This window comes from Sebastes fasciatus, chromosome 6 (genome assembly GCF_043250625.1).
Source record: "Sebastes fasciatus isolate fSebFas1 chromosome 6, fSebFas1.pri, whole genome shotgun sequence".
NCBI lineage: Eukaryota > Metazoa > Chordata > Actinopteri > Perciformes > Sebastidae > Sebastes > Sebastes fasciatus.
In genome coordinates this window covers 31,744,793-31,758,568 of record NC_133800.1, presented here as the reverse complement: position 1 = coordinate 31,758,568, position 13,776 = coordinate 31,744,793, and the positions used below count along the sequence as shown (strand labels likewise).

At 38.3% G+C, this 13,776-nt stretch overlaps 2 protein-coding genes across 12 annotated transcripts in view; both read left to right on the top strand.

Moving 5' to 3' along the window:
* Nucleotides 1–1,316, top strand: part of LOC141769828 (rho guanine nucleotide exchange factor 28-like) — a 186,254-nt gene extending 184,938 nt beyond the window's left edge. For 7 of the 8 annotated variants that reach the window (XM_074639266.1, XM_074639265.1, XM_074639263.1 and 4 more), the window contains one exon: nucleotides 210–1,316. In XM_074639266.1, coding sequence (XP_074495367.1) covers nucleotides 210–400 — 191 coding nt within the window. In that variant the 3' untranslated portion in view covers nucleotides 401–1,316. The remainder of the gene's footprint in view (nucleotides 1–209) is intronic. The other variant, XM_074639262.1, reaches the window with a different exon arrangement.
* An 83-nt stretch (nucleotides 1,317–1,399) lies between these two features.
* On the top strand, nucleotides 1,400–13,540 carry osmr (oncostatin M receptor). 4 transcript variants are annotated; one of them, XM_074639273.1, is made up of 17 exons: nucleotides 1,400–1,553; nucleotides 1,627–1,778; nucleotides 1,951–2,104; nucleotides 2,554–2,829; nucleotides 2,928–3,057; nucleotides 5,852–6,000; nucleotides 6,665–6,798; nucleotides 6,905–7,046; nucleotides 7,752–7,837; nucleotides 7,993–8,206; nucleotides 8,984–9,172; nucleotides 9,277–9,378; nucleotides 9,891–10,058; nucleotides 10,179–10,331; nucleotides 11,145–11,226; nucleotides 11,320–11,392; nucleotides 12,570–13,540. In XM_074639273.1, the coding sequence occupies exons 1-17, from the start codon at nucleotides 1,466–1,468 to the stop codon at nucleotides 12,969–12,971; spliced, it is 2,694 nt and encodes an 897-aa protein (XP_074495374.1). In that variant the 5' UTR covers nucleotides 1,400–1,465; the 3' UTR covers nucleotides 12,972–13,540. The 4 variants fall into 4 exon arrangements, with proteins under 4 accessions (XP_074495374.1, XP_074495373.1, XP_074495372.1 ...); XM_074639272.1 differs by having other exon boundaries at nucleotides 9,274–9,378; XM_074639271.1 differs by having other exon boundaries at nucleotides 1,624–1,778.
* The last annotated feature ends 236 nt before the right edge of the window (nucleotides 13,541–13,776 follow it).

The following is a 13,776-nucleotide window of genomic DNA, read 5'->3' as shown; positions in this document are numbered from 1 at the left end:
CCGTAGAGTGCAAAACCGTGGTACCAAAAGCCGCCATCTGACTTCCGTTGCTCCTCAAATAGTGTTATTATGGTTAGGATGGCTTAACGTTACCGCAGTCTTAGAAAGGGAGGAGTGAGCAGAGGGTACTCTGTTGGTTACATTCTGCAACCACACCACTAGATGCCGCCAAATCTTACACACTGTACCTTTTTCTGTTGTTCTCCTAGCAGACTTCAGCCCACCGTTGGACAGACGATCCCTGGGTCCCTGGAGGTCAGAGGTCACCGGTCACAGACTTTATGAGGAGGGCTACTCCTCGTCTCCCTCTCTCGCCCCCCTCCTCCCTCCGCAGGCCTACCTCTCTCTCGAAGGACAGAACGGGGAGGAGGGAGGCGAGGAGAACATTGTCTATCTCTGAGACCCTTCGGAGAGAAACGAGCAATGCAAGCTGCCCGTCATAGAACTGGACCGATAATATCTGTTGCTTGTATGCATTCGTGTATAATGTGTCCGTTTGTTTTCATTTTGAAAAACCTGAATAATCAGATCGTTGCAGGGAGGAAGTATACCCAGATATATGTGCCTTTATCAGTGTATGTGACGGCCGTTAATCGTTCTCATCCTGCATCATGAAACCATTGTGCCTTTTGCAAACAAATTCTTTGTAAATCTGCTTTGATACCCGTGTTTTCACTTCTACTATGATTCTTTTTAGCATCCGTTGCACTTGTTTGATGGCCGAGAGGTACATTTGTACACTGGGACCTAAAGCTCCAGGATATCAGGACAGAAGTATTGACGAGCACTTAGAAGAAAATGGAGATATTTGAGAAGCCAATCGAGCCCGTCCCCAAACTATGTATAGAGTGCTATTATTTCTCCATGTGATCTTTGATGATATTTATAAGGGATTGTGAGCATCTAAAAGACATCAAAGTATACTGACATTATTGTATAAATATTAAATATATGTATAGTTTTATGGAAAGGCTACCTATGCACACTGTTGGAGGAGGAAATTATATTCCTATTATTATTATTTTTCTCACTTAAGTGCCAAAAATCTTGCTGTCTGATACTGTAAGTGATTTCTGTAAAGTGTGTTTTCTGTTCATCTCCTTTTCTGATAATTTATTCTGTGTAAATTGCTTCATGCACTGTCAACATTAATAATATTTTTGTTTGACATGTGTTCTCTTGTAATAATCTCTGTAATCAGAATTGTGTTGTGCCATATTGATATTGCGATGTGTATAAAGCTATTGTGGCAAACATCTTGTTTTTAGTGTATTTTGCTTTGCGTGAAACACATTAAAGCAACATCAGTTTGACATTTACACTCCTCTCATTGGCTCTGACGTTACATCGTTACGCAATATTGTAGGCAGACTGTCATTAAGCATTGACTGCTGGGACTTCCAGTCAGTGTGTGACTGTGAACGGCCGGCACTTGTTTTGCTTTGACTGTTCCTGTATTGAGAGGATGATACGTTTCAGAATCTCCTTGATTAACCTGCTTGGGTTGTATCTAATATTGTCTGAGGATCACAGTGGATGCTCCTTTGACACTGGTGAGTTTGTTTTATTTAAATTCTCTCATCTCCTCACAGTGTGTCCTGTAACTTTGCATATGTTGTGCAGCAGTTTGGCAGCCGTCAAGGCCGAGCATCAGTCATCTGCAGGCTATCAGCGACAAGCAAAGCCTCTTGGTGAACTGGCTGGTAAACCACAGCTTAGTGGGTGACATTTATGAGATCCAGATTGGCCGTGCTGAAAACCACATCGTTATTTACAATGTGAGTAGCCTACTGTAAGATTTGTTGTCTGGGTTGCATGCTGTTTAAAGGCTCTCTATCTCTTCTCTATCTATTTTATGGTATTATCCTTCTTTTAGCAGCATTTAATGTCGTGATATTATGGATAATCACAAAATTAATGTACAATTCTTTCCTGTTTTTCTCATTCTAGAGAAATCTAAGTTTATATTCTGTGGATTCGGATGAATACACATGGACGTGGACCTCAGATGTGCCTCTGGAGTGTGTCGACCACTCAGTCAGGATACGACATTTCTATAATCAGTCTGTCCCGAGTCCCTGGAGCGACTGGAAGACCAACTATGGTGAGATGATGCTACTCTGGTTCTTAATTGTCAGTGAGTAAAACTAAACCAAATTCGTAGAAAACAGGCCAGTTTCTTGTGTGCACTGTTACACTGATAAGATCATGACGTCAAATAAGTGATACTTTCTGTTCTCTTAGCGAGAGGGAGGCCCCTCCACTCTTTTAACTTCCCTTCCACCAATCTTTATATCAGTGTTTCTCAACTGTTACTGTCATTGCAAACGTCTGTTGCAATGCACATCCTACTCGAAACCTGGCCATAACAGACTTGGATGTAACACTTTTGTTTTTTCTGTTTTTGTTTTAATGATACATGATGTTTTTCACTCACTCTTCAGTCCAAAATCTTGTTGAGAGTTTAGTGGCCCTAGAACATACCAGAGATTATAGATACAGCACCCTTGCTTGTACACACTGCTGACCATAACTCTCCTCTGTAACCTTTAGGAGTCCAAGCAAATAAGACCAAGATCTTCCCCTTCCAGCGTGTGCTGAGAGAGCACACTAGTGCCATGTTCTGCTGTGTTCCCCCCAGAGGAGTCACCATCAATATCACCAGCATGACCTTGAATAACCGCGAATATCCTCTTATCAGCGTTGGAGCCGGAGTCAAGGCTATCTCTGTACCTAACCTGACCATCCCAGTAGCACTCATTAAACGTCTCACACTCTTTTGCAGTAATGCAACAGGCTTAATCAGTTATGCCTGGAACTACATCAGTTGTAAGTTTGAATTATTAATAGTTTTATATACATTCTTGACATCTTTTAAATATTATTTTTCCAAAGAACTTTTACATACATGTATATATGCGCTGTAGTTCCTCCCCAGAAGCCCAGAAACCTCAGGTGTGTGACCTCAGACATGATAAATGTCATTTGCAACTGGGATTCAGGCAGAAAACGAGACCCGAATGATCGCAACAAGCAAACACACACTCTCCACATAGAGTAAGTGCACACATAAAACCCAAACATTCATTCTTTTTTGCACATTTTTTCTCCCAGCTCTCCTCTTTGACACTGTGTACGAACTCAAATGTTGGGGCTCAGATTGAGCAACACATTTCTATGTTAATCTGCTATGTTAAAGTGGCAATCTTTGAGATTTCAGTCTGGGTTGATTGCAGAAATAAAATATAAAAATTATATTTCTATGTATATGTGTGTGTAAAATTTCAGAATTGTATGCATATTTCCATTTGTTGTGTGTATACAATGGAGGAAAAACTGTAATTTGCAGGGAATGCCACCCCAGACACCCATTTCACAATACTGCAAAATATAAATATTGCAGTACGTTCATCAATAGGCTCAATCACCATTGTGTTACCTCCTTTGGTGATCGATACACTGTAAAAAAAAAGTGTAAAATAACGGAAATGTTCCGGCAGCAGGGGCGCCAGAAAATGTCTGTTAAAAAAACGGAAAAATACTGTCTGTTAATTAACATAAATAAACTGTAAAAAAAAACAGTAATTATCTTTATATAATTAGCCTTTATTACTGTAATATTACAAGAAATATTTTACTTTTAACATATATTTATTGTTAGAATAGTCATACACCGTAAATCTAAAACCATTTACAAGAAATATTTTTTTAATTCCATGAAATCCTTTTCTTCTAACATAAATTAATTGTTAAAATAGAGTCAGAAACCTCTAAAAAACTGAATAATTATCTTTAAAAATGATCAAGAAAAGATTAAATACAGATAATTACGATTGTGATTACAAAATATACTGTAAATCTAAGACCATTTACATATAAATCACAAATGAAACATGTAATTTTTAAAAAAAATTCTGTCATTTTGAAATACAGACAAAAAATGTAAAATTTCTTGAAAAAAACGTAATTTTTAAAAAAAAATTTTTTTACAGTGTAGCGACTCAACATTTATTTAAATGAAAATCTTTCAGATTGCCACTTTAAATAGTAAATAAATCATAATTAGGGCAATGCTCCTACTGTCCATCCTCATGATTGGACCCGATGTGCAGACAGGCTCAAAGGAGATTTATTTATTTATTATTAATACGAGGTTTCAAATATAAAATGTATATTTAATTAATTTGGAGCTGCTTCCACGCTCTTCAACGTGGACTACATAAGTACACTACAGCAGTGTATTGCTGCCTCAGTATCACCTTATAACGTATTGTTTTAACAAGATGTTTTTCACAGTATAACAATATATTTCACGTTATTACCACATGCAAACTTTTCACGTTATAACAAGAAACGTTTCTTGTTATAACAATATACTATTTATCTTGTTATAACTTGATTTTTTTCATGTTAAAACGTCATAATTTATTGTTATAACATAAAACTTTTTTTTACTGTTTAAAAAAGACCACCGGATGAGAAGGCGGGACATATTTCAGTTCTATGGCTCTGATTGGTTGGTTCATTGATTGACGTTTATTCCACCAATCATGTGCAGCTCTAATTATTGCCAATTAAGAGAGTTTTAGACAGGCAGAGAAAAGTAACCAGACAGCTTCATTAGCTTGGCATTGGGACTTCAGTTGATGGACTTTGTTGGTGTGCAGTCTAAGAAAAGTGAGTAATAAATGGTCTTTCTGTTCTTTCTGTTAGAAATAGAGTTTAATTTGGTGCTAAATGGAAGATTTGGAGCATTTCTATTGCTTCCGCATGGCCCTCAACACAGCTAGCTAACGTTATGTCTTTACATAGCAAATAAGGTTAGTTGTTTGCTGCTATATTAACGCACTGGATATTGTATAGAGAACTGTTTAAGAGGGTTAACTACCATTTTTGAAGTTTTAAACAAAATGCATAGGGAATTTATGGGCAAAGATGCAGTTAATTGCCATGATGCACACGTTACTGTCACGCCTATAGGGTGAGGCAAGCAGCTGTGCAGGTGTTACTAATTAAGGCTTGGTGTGCAGGTAAAATTGGAGTTAAATATAATACATTTTGTTAATTAACTGTTCTTCCATAAGGTGTGTAATATTTGCTGTGGTTAAATATACTGTAGACATGTATATTATAAGAAGTGGTCCACGGTTTTGACATGGAGGACAGAACCTGCCAAAAAGAAATGAATAAAGAAATGAACAAATGACTCGATAAATGAATATGTCATTAATTACAGCAAAAATAATACTAAATAAATGTAACCATTAATTAATTGATCAAATGTGTGAAATTGATATTTCTGTTTTGATTTGCTTCTTTTTTTATTTCTTTGTATTAATTCCTTTATTTATTTACACTTCTATTTAATTTTCCCTTTTATATATTTTAATTTTAAAAAATATTATTTTTTTATTTTTTGTTCATTTATTTATTTTTGCATTTATTTTCTTTTATATGTATTTTAAAATATATGTATTTATTTATTTATTTATTTATGTATGCACAATTTTCCCCTTTGCATTTCACCCCTTATTTATTTATCCAAACTTATTTACGTATTTCTGTATTCTTTATACATTTCTTGTTACATTTCTTTATACATTTTTACCTCATTATGCAAATGAGGGGGCTGTCACTTAATGCAAAAATAAATTAAAAAATTAATAAAAAAATACAGTGAATGTGGCAGTTGTAATCGGACGACCTGTAGCGATTCAACTTTCCGCATCAGCAATAACCTTGAGATATTTCTCAGCTTGACTCTAACTTACAGGGCAGAAAAGTTTTTTTTTTATTAAACAAATCCCAAAACAGTCTTTTCCCTTTCCCTTCATTGTTGTTGAAAACACAGGAACTCAGACCAGGCTCCCATCAACTGCACGCCGTCGTCTTGTACTTTCCCGGCCGTCCCACAGTTGGAGGAATACAACATCAGTGTGGTGGTGAAGGACCAGCTGGGAGAGGAGACGGAGAGCTACAGCTTCAACATCTCTGACAGAGGTCAGAGGTCACACAAACATCTAAACAGAATATACAGTATATGTTGTTGCTATACTCTTTATATAAAGGTATAAATACTCAAGCAACATCACAATAATACTGGTGTAGTCATCATGTTGTTCATACTTGCCAACCTAGAGAGAATGTGAGCTTTAGAGACTTTGCTTCCTGCACTGTGGTGATTTTTACAGAATGAAAATAACAAAATAAGTACACTGACGGTGCAGATTTGACAAAATACAGGCCCCTTTCCTAATATTATCCATAAGAAACAGGAATTCTACTTTCCATGACATCTGAAATTTATTGTATTTTTGTATTGTTTTGTATTTATTTCTCTTAGTACTCTCAGTTTCTCACTCGCGGAGGAGGACGAGGTGCGAGCGGCTGTGCGAGTGTAGCTGTATTGTTGACCGAGCGGTTTGACAGCTCTAGACTTTTTAGAGTTGTAGGCCTTATACACGCTGTTCAGTGCCAGAAACAGATAATGAAAGTGAGAATTTGTCAGAAATAGAGAGAAATACGGGAGAATTGTGACCCCTGGAGGACACCGGGAGGGTAATGAAAAACGTCTCCTGGGAAAATTGTGAGGGTTGGCAAGTATGCACACAACCACATGAAGATAAACTTATGTGTGGGTTTCATGTGTGTGTGTTTCCGTTAGTGCTTCCTGTGGTGGATGTAGACAGAGTGAGCCCAGGGGTGATGCACACCACTGTGTCCTGGATCGTACGGGGGAACCTGACCCAACTGAACCTCCTCTGTCAGGTCACTACGGACCCATACAGCATCACCGAGGTGAGTTTAATCCGGTTTAACTAACATATTCATACTGCAGAATTGAAAGTTGGACATTTTAGTGCCTTTTTTTTTTTTTTACCTTCTGTCTTTGTGTTTATAACAGCTGAACTGCAATAGTGTGAGCAGTCTCTGCAAAGTCCAGCTGGAACATCTGTTTCCCAACACCCGTTACTCTACGAGGGTACGCTGCTCTGCCAATCGCAGGCTCTGGGGAGATAGGACACAGCCCATAACCTTCACAACCTGTGAGTACAAAAAGTGTCTATTAGAAGGATAATATAGTGTATATAAGGGTGACGTCAGGAAGACCATGCTCAGACCAAGTTAAGACCAAAAATTTCATTCTATTTCAGGCCTATGTAAATCAGGCAATAATTTACCCTTCAACATTTTTAACTCAAGACATAATGGTTGCATGATATCCAACTTTGCCCACACAACTACAAGGAAAGTTAATTTTCCTCCTCCAATTCCTTTTCTTAATTTTAATCGTCACATACTAGGGCTGTCAATGAATATTCTAACAATTTTAATATTCTAGTAAAAAAAAAACACATATTCAAATATGAAAATTCACATTGGATTGTGAAAAAAAAGCAGCACTTCCGCGGTGGTCGCATCACATAACATCACTTTCATTAATTGTAAATGAAAGCTGAACGAGGAATAATTCAACAACAAGCGTAATGGCAGAGAGAGAGAGACATGGTGTCCCAACAGCAAGCATTAGGTTATGTCATGTAAACAAACCACGTACCTATCAGCTGTGCGCTCAAGAGCAGACTGGAGACGTAACCACTTAAAAAGATGGGTGAGAAGTACTTTCTATCTTCTGACATGGCTGTAAACTACTGATAGTACTAGTCTTCGTACATATGAATATACTGGTATTGAATGATCTTCCATGCCTGTGATGCCTTGAACAAATAACCTTGATGTGATCTCCTCAGATCCGTTGGTGACCTTGGATGTATGGAGGATAATAAAGCAGCTGTCCGACCCGAACATTCGTCAAGTTACTCTATTGTGGACTCCAGTGAGACGATGTCTATTTTCCTACAAATGTTTTATTTTGGTACAAATACTGGCGTAATATCACACAAACTCGTTGTCTGGTTTAATTAAGGGAATATACTATATGTCACCACAACATTAACTTTTCACAACTTTCATGACCACCTTTATTCTCAGCATGTTCCTGGCTCAGCAGCCATAGTGAACATCCAACGCTACGAAGTTCAGTGGTCGCAAGAAGGTCAAAACTGGACTGAGTGGAAGGATGGTGGACAAACCCAGGCGGAGGTCTCCATCAATCTGGGACAGTGTGACTTCACCGTCCAGGCTGTTCTCCACACCGGTTCCATCTTCTCTGCTCACATCACCGTCCCACAGAGTGACGATGGAGGTGAGCAACGCACGTGGACTCAGCTGAGATTCACTGTTCAGTGTTGGTTTTGAGGTTTTCGCTCTGCAAGTGTTCTTTAGCTGAATTTTTTGTTTATAAAGACCTTTTCATTGCCATTATGTTGCTAGGGCAACAGCTTTGGTCTAAGTCTACTTCCTGTCAGCTACTGCATTAACAAAGGTTGCATCTGAAATTCCATACTAACATGCTAAACGGTATGTGAGATTTTGTAGTTTGTGAAACCAATAATACATGAATTGCATACTATTTCCAGTGAAATATTACAGTATACAACGCTGGACACATAAATACCCCACAATGCAATGCAGTAGTGATCACAACGGTCATAAACAGATGTTGACGGACAGATCTGTAACATCAATAACGCTTCAATAAGATTTCACTTTGCTAGGCGTAATATATACTTTAAATTAGTTCAGACTTTGATTCTCACAAATTAACGTTCGGTCACATGAGGTTGGCACGGGTTACCATGGTTACGCGTCTCCAACCGGCAAGGAGGCTCTCAGGAAGTGACTACGGAAATTACTGCTCCGTGTGTCCGAAAAGATACATAATACTGTTTATTCACACCAAAGTATGTGGAACGATAGTACACATATTGTATGAGAGTATGCCATTTTGGACAGTGATGAAGTTTTCTCTAGCTAATATATTTGTTTATTCTGTTTTTTTGGGGGGTTTTTTAACTTACCCTCACTAATACTTTTCTGGTTGCAACACCACAGTCCGTCTGAAATTTGTGTGTCTGTCCAGAAATCCTCCCAGTGAAGAAGCGGTTGAGCAGCAACAGCACAGCTGCTGGTTTTAATCTGTCCTGGGACAATCAGGACACTGCCACCTGTGGCTATACTGTGGAGTGGTGCATTCTGGGAAGCACAGTGCCTTGTACTCTGCGATGGCTGAAGGTGCCGGAGGGAAACAACACATTGTTCCTACCTGCTAGTAAGTTTTGGTTTTGTTGTTTTTTCCTTTAGTGGACACTGAAAATGCACCTTTTGGGTTCTTCCTATTTTGACGTTCATTGTCTTCACCTTTTTATTTTGCAGGAAATTTCAAAGCAGGTTTCAGGTACACATTTAATATCTATGGATGCACAGATGACGGACACAGACTAGTGGAGGTACAGACTGGATACTCACAAGAGCTCAGTGAGTGTTATTACTGATTAAAGAGTTGTACTGGAAATGTGTGTGTTGTATTTATGTGCATCTGAGAACAGTATTTCTCTAAGAGGTTAATCCGATGTTTTGCTGGTCTAGTAGAGAGGTTTAAGGTGTGTTTCAGAGCAAACAAACAGGACAGGGAGACATACTGCAGAAGAGATAAGGGTGATAAATATTAAACATTTAATAAGGTGTGACATCCTCCAGATGTTATCTATACACAAGACACCATCTTTCCTGTTTTAGATATGCAGAGAGGAGGTAGAAGATATGGAAATTATATTCCTGTTGACTGACGACCAGTTTTCATTTTATAAAAAAAAATAACCACAAAGCGATCAAATCAAAGCTTTTGCAGCAGATTCTGACATCAGCTTAACAATGCAGGTGTCTGATTAGAAAGTCTCTGTAGTTTAAAATAGTTGGGGATGTTCCATTATTGCTCTTTTAATTCTAATTGATTCACTCTTCCTTCCTAAAAAACACCGTATCCTCAGAATCTGTACAGTCCCCGAGTCTGGTTGAACCTGTTCAGAGTACTTCATCATCTGTGACACTGGAATGGAGTTACAATGAGGAAGATCTGGCTCATCCGGCATTCATCACTGGTTACCTGGTAACAGCACAGGAAGTAGGGTCTGGTACGCTGCCAGGTCATGCTGCAAGTAGGTGCAGAGGAAAGCTTCCAGTGTTACTAATGCTTGATGTTGATCTTTTTCTGTGTTCAAAAACAAAATATGCAGAAAAACCTGAAACAGTGCATTTATAATCTTGTGTGCATCTAGATCTGTTCAACGTGTCGGTGGCAGACCCTCGGAGGAAGTCTGTGACCATAAACGGTCTGCAGCAGAACAGAGAGTATGCTTTCTCTGTGAGCGCTCTCACTAAGGAGGGACCAGGACAACCAACCAACATCACCATCAGGACGAGAACCCACCGTGAGCTCCATCACATTCAGTGCAATCATAGAGACATTACAATAGAGCTCTGCAGGGATGACATATTTGTGTAGTCCAACCGGAAAATTAGCATCACCGCATCACCTTGGTTCCCTCGACAAAAGCCAATGGGATTTTTCCATTGGATTTTGGATTATTGCAGAAAATAAGCTCTGTGGCAAACAAATGTTTATGATACTGGCAACGTTTTGTTCAGCAAGATAATCTTCACAAATGAACACCACTTTTAAAATTTTAATTTATTTATTTTTAAAGTCTTCATCCATCATTTTATTGCTTTATTCTACTTTTATTTTTTTTATACTTTATTTTTTCCCCTTTTTTTTCTTTAGTTTTCGCAAATGCAATTTACAGTTCATAATTACAATAGTTTATTTACCAATTTTTAAGTAGTTGAGCTTAGAGACGAACACAATAAGTACACTAGACAAAACAACATAAGCATTCAAAATTGAAATAAAAAAATAAATAAATAAATAAGCAAACAAAAAAAAATAATAGAATAAAATAAAAAAAGAATGAAAAAGAAATTAATAATACGAAGAAAAAAACCCGTTTAGGATTATTAAATTGTGAATGAAATCGGCAAAAGTAAAAAGCTAACGTTAGACTTTGAACGAACTACACCACGGTCGCATGAGCGTGAGTACACACAACGAGGCTGTAAAGATGGACGAGTCGGCGTGATGACGTTTAATAGTCTCATTTAGCCACTTGTTAGCAACCGCCTTTATTAATGACACATAAAGCATTCAAAATTTTAAAAAAGTGGGATATTCTGTCCTCTGGTAGACTCTGCTCACCTGGCTAAGATACTGCCTCCCATCTTGACACTGCTGGGCTGCATCATTTTCGTGTGGCATCAAAGAAAAATGTGAGTAACTTCATCTTTAAATCTTCACTTAGACATTCGCCTGGAGCCTCTTTCTCACTTCCATCTTCTTTTGTTGTTCGGTTTCTCTTCCAGGCTGAAGAAGATATTTGCTTATCCTGCTGGTATGAACATCAAACCTCCTGAGTTGGACAGCTTCCTGCACGAGGTACAGACAAACCAAAATAATCAAATCATGCATAGAGAGGAGACAACAACACATTTTTTTTTTTTTTTTAAACAACACACATTTAGTACATAATACGTAAATAAATATATATATATATAAATAAATAATTCTTTTTTTGTTTATTTTTTGCCAGGGCTGCCCTCTCTCAGTTGATTAGTCGACTAATCGGTTGTTTTAGTTCCTGACTAAGATTTCTTTACTCGATTAGTCGTTTTTTTTTATGCTTTTTCATGATGAATAACTTATTTCCCAGAAACTTCAGAGCACATCTCTGGAAAACAAAAGATTTAAAGTGGTGCTTTTGTGTGATCTTTGTGGCAAAGTTTAACAGATCTATCGATAAATTCAACTAATCGATTACGATGAGTGTTAGTCGACTAAGAATTTCTTTGCTCGAGGAAAGTCCTACTTTTTGGAGAGCAGTGAAATATTAAACTATTTCAACAAAATTAATTTCCCTCCCTCCACAGTGGTTTTAAAAAAGGATGGTTTGTTTTTAGCTTCTTATAGATTTCCTAAACACTTGTTGAAAGCGATTCTATATATTCAGGTGGTTCAGTATTTGCATTTTTTATATCAATAATTGGCTTATTTCACTCACAGAGATACTATATAAGCAAATTAGTAACTGAATTTCCTGGTTAGTGTTTTGCAGATGAATTCAAATAAACCACCAGAAAGCAACTCATCAATCAGCTTTCAAAATAAGTAAAATAACCTTATAAATTGTTGGTTCAAAAGAGGTTTTAAGAGCAAAATTTCAAAGCAAAATTCAGTATTTGTCTTGTTTATTTATTTGTTATTCACATATTTTTGGTCCATTATGAAGTCATGATAACATTTTACTCACCGCCTCTGTTGTAGAAATTTGTGAAACACAGAAAAAAAGGTTACCTAGGGCAACGACCACAACCCCCAAAAACATCTGTTCAACAGAAATAATTTCCAACATTTGTCTTTGAATGAGACTGAAAGTAAACACAGAAAGTCGTCGCCTGGAAATCCCTGTTGTAGCGAACTGCATAGCAAAGTAGATCCTCTTCTGGGCCGATATACCTGCCGCACTCGAGCACAAACACCGTTCTATATGGACCTGCTTCTATTACCTAAACTCATGTGCCTACATCATTATAATCCCCCCTATGTGTTTGTACAGACTGGTGAGAGGCTGCAGGCTCAGAAGGTAGAGGAGTGCATCAGCTGTGATATTGAGATCCTGAACACCAAACCTCCCGTGGCTGAAACGACTAAACTGAGAGATCCTGAACCCCTGAGCACACTGCCCTCTCCTGGTTCCCAGTCCGCTCCTTCAGCCTCGTCACCCTCCTGTGTGCCGCTGCTCCAGTCAGACTACTGTCCACAGTCAGTCACTGTGTTCTGGGACAGACCGGCCCTTCAACAAGTAACGTGCATCACTAACAAGACTTACTTGCACACCGTGAAGGAGGATTTGTCTGAGGCACAAGTCAACGAAATCAAATCAAGCTCTGAACCTTCTGAGAGTCTGCAGGAACCATTTAGTGTTATATATGGTTATATCGCCAATGATATTTTATAAGTCAAAGACCAGAGGTCTGTACTATGAAGCAGGATATGGGGTTAGCGAGGTAACTTCAGGGGTTAATCCTCGGTTCGATGGTTCACTTCTTACTGGGGTAGATCGCCATGGTAACTCATGCTGAACAGCTAACCTGCTCCGGAGCAGGTTATGTTCCAGATAAGAGATCAACTCGTATAAAAGAACTGCATACTGACCAATCAGAGCTAATATTAGGCTATAGTTTGATCTTCCTTTGTAAAATGTGCCGCTCTGCTGACCGTAGACTTGTCCATGTTTGTGATTGGTCACATGCTGCAAACACCGCCCCTTTCATTTGAACGCGCTCATAACCAGATTGAGAAACCCTGGGTTGATTTACCGAGTTGATAACCATCTTCGTAGGATCGCGTTTGTTAGGGTTAGTTAAGCCAGATAATGAGAAGATACTCTGGGTATGTTGAACTCGCTTCGTAGTACAGGCCTCGGAAAACACAAAACTCTGTCATATGTTTTCAAGAGTGTAAATACTGTAAATAGATGCTTTGTTCTTCAGACACAATGTCAATCTGCATCATTGTATAATAAGCAGGGTGGCTCAGTGGCTGCTGGACTGAGTCCACTCATGCAGGATGCGTCCATCCGGCTCCGTCTTTTCTTATTGTATAAGAGATTATAGATTCAGTGATTCGTGACCTGATATTATTGATGTCCGACACACAGAGAAACGTTTCCCTTTACACTCATACTGACACTTAATCTGTCAACTGCTCGGTTTCATTTAAATTTCTGCAGAAATCCATCCACAGCATTTCTTTCCTCGTTC

Coding starts and splice junctions, on each gene's coding strand:
- osmr (XM_074639270.1), top strand. CDS start 1,466: ATGATACGTTTCAGAATCTCCTTGATTAACCTGCTTGGGTTGTATCTA. Junction 1,554..1,623: donor TGGATGCTCCTTTGACACTG/GTGAGTTTGTTT, acceptor TATGTTGTGCAG/CAGTTTGGCAGCCGTCAAGG. Junction 2,830..2,927: donor TGCCTGGAACTACATCAGTT/GTAAGTTTGAAT, acceptor TATGCGCTGTAG/TTCCTCCCCAGAAGCCCAGA.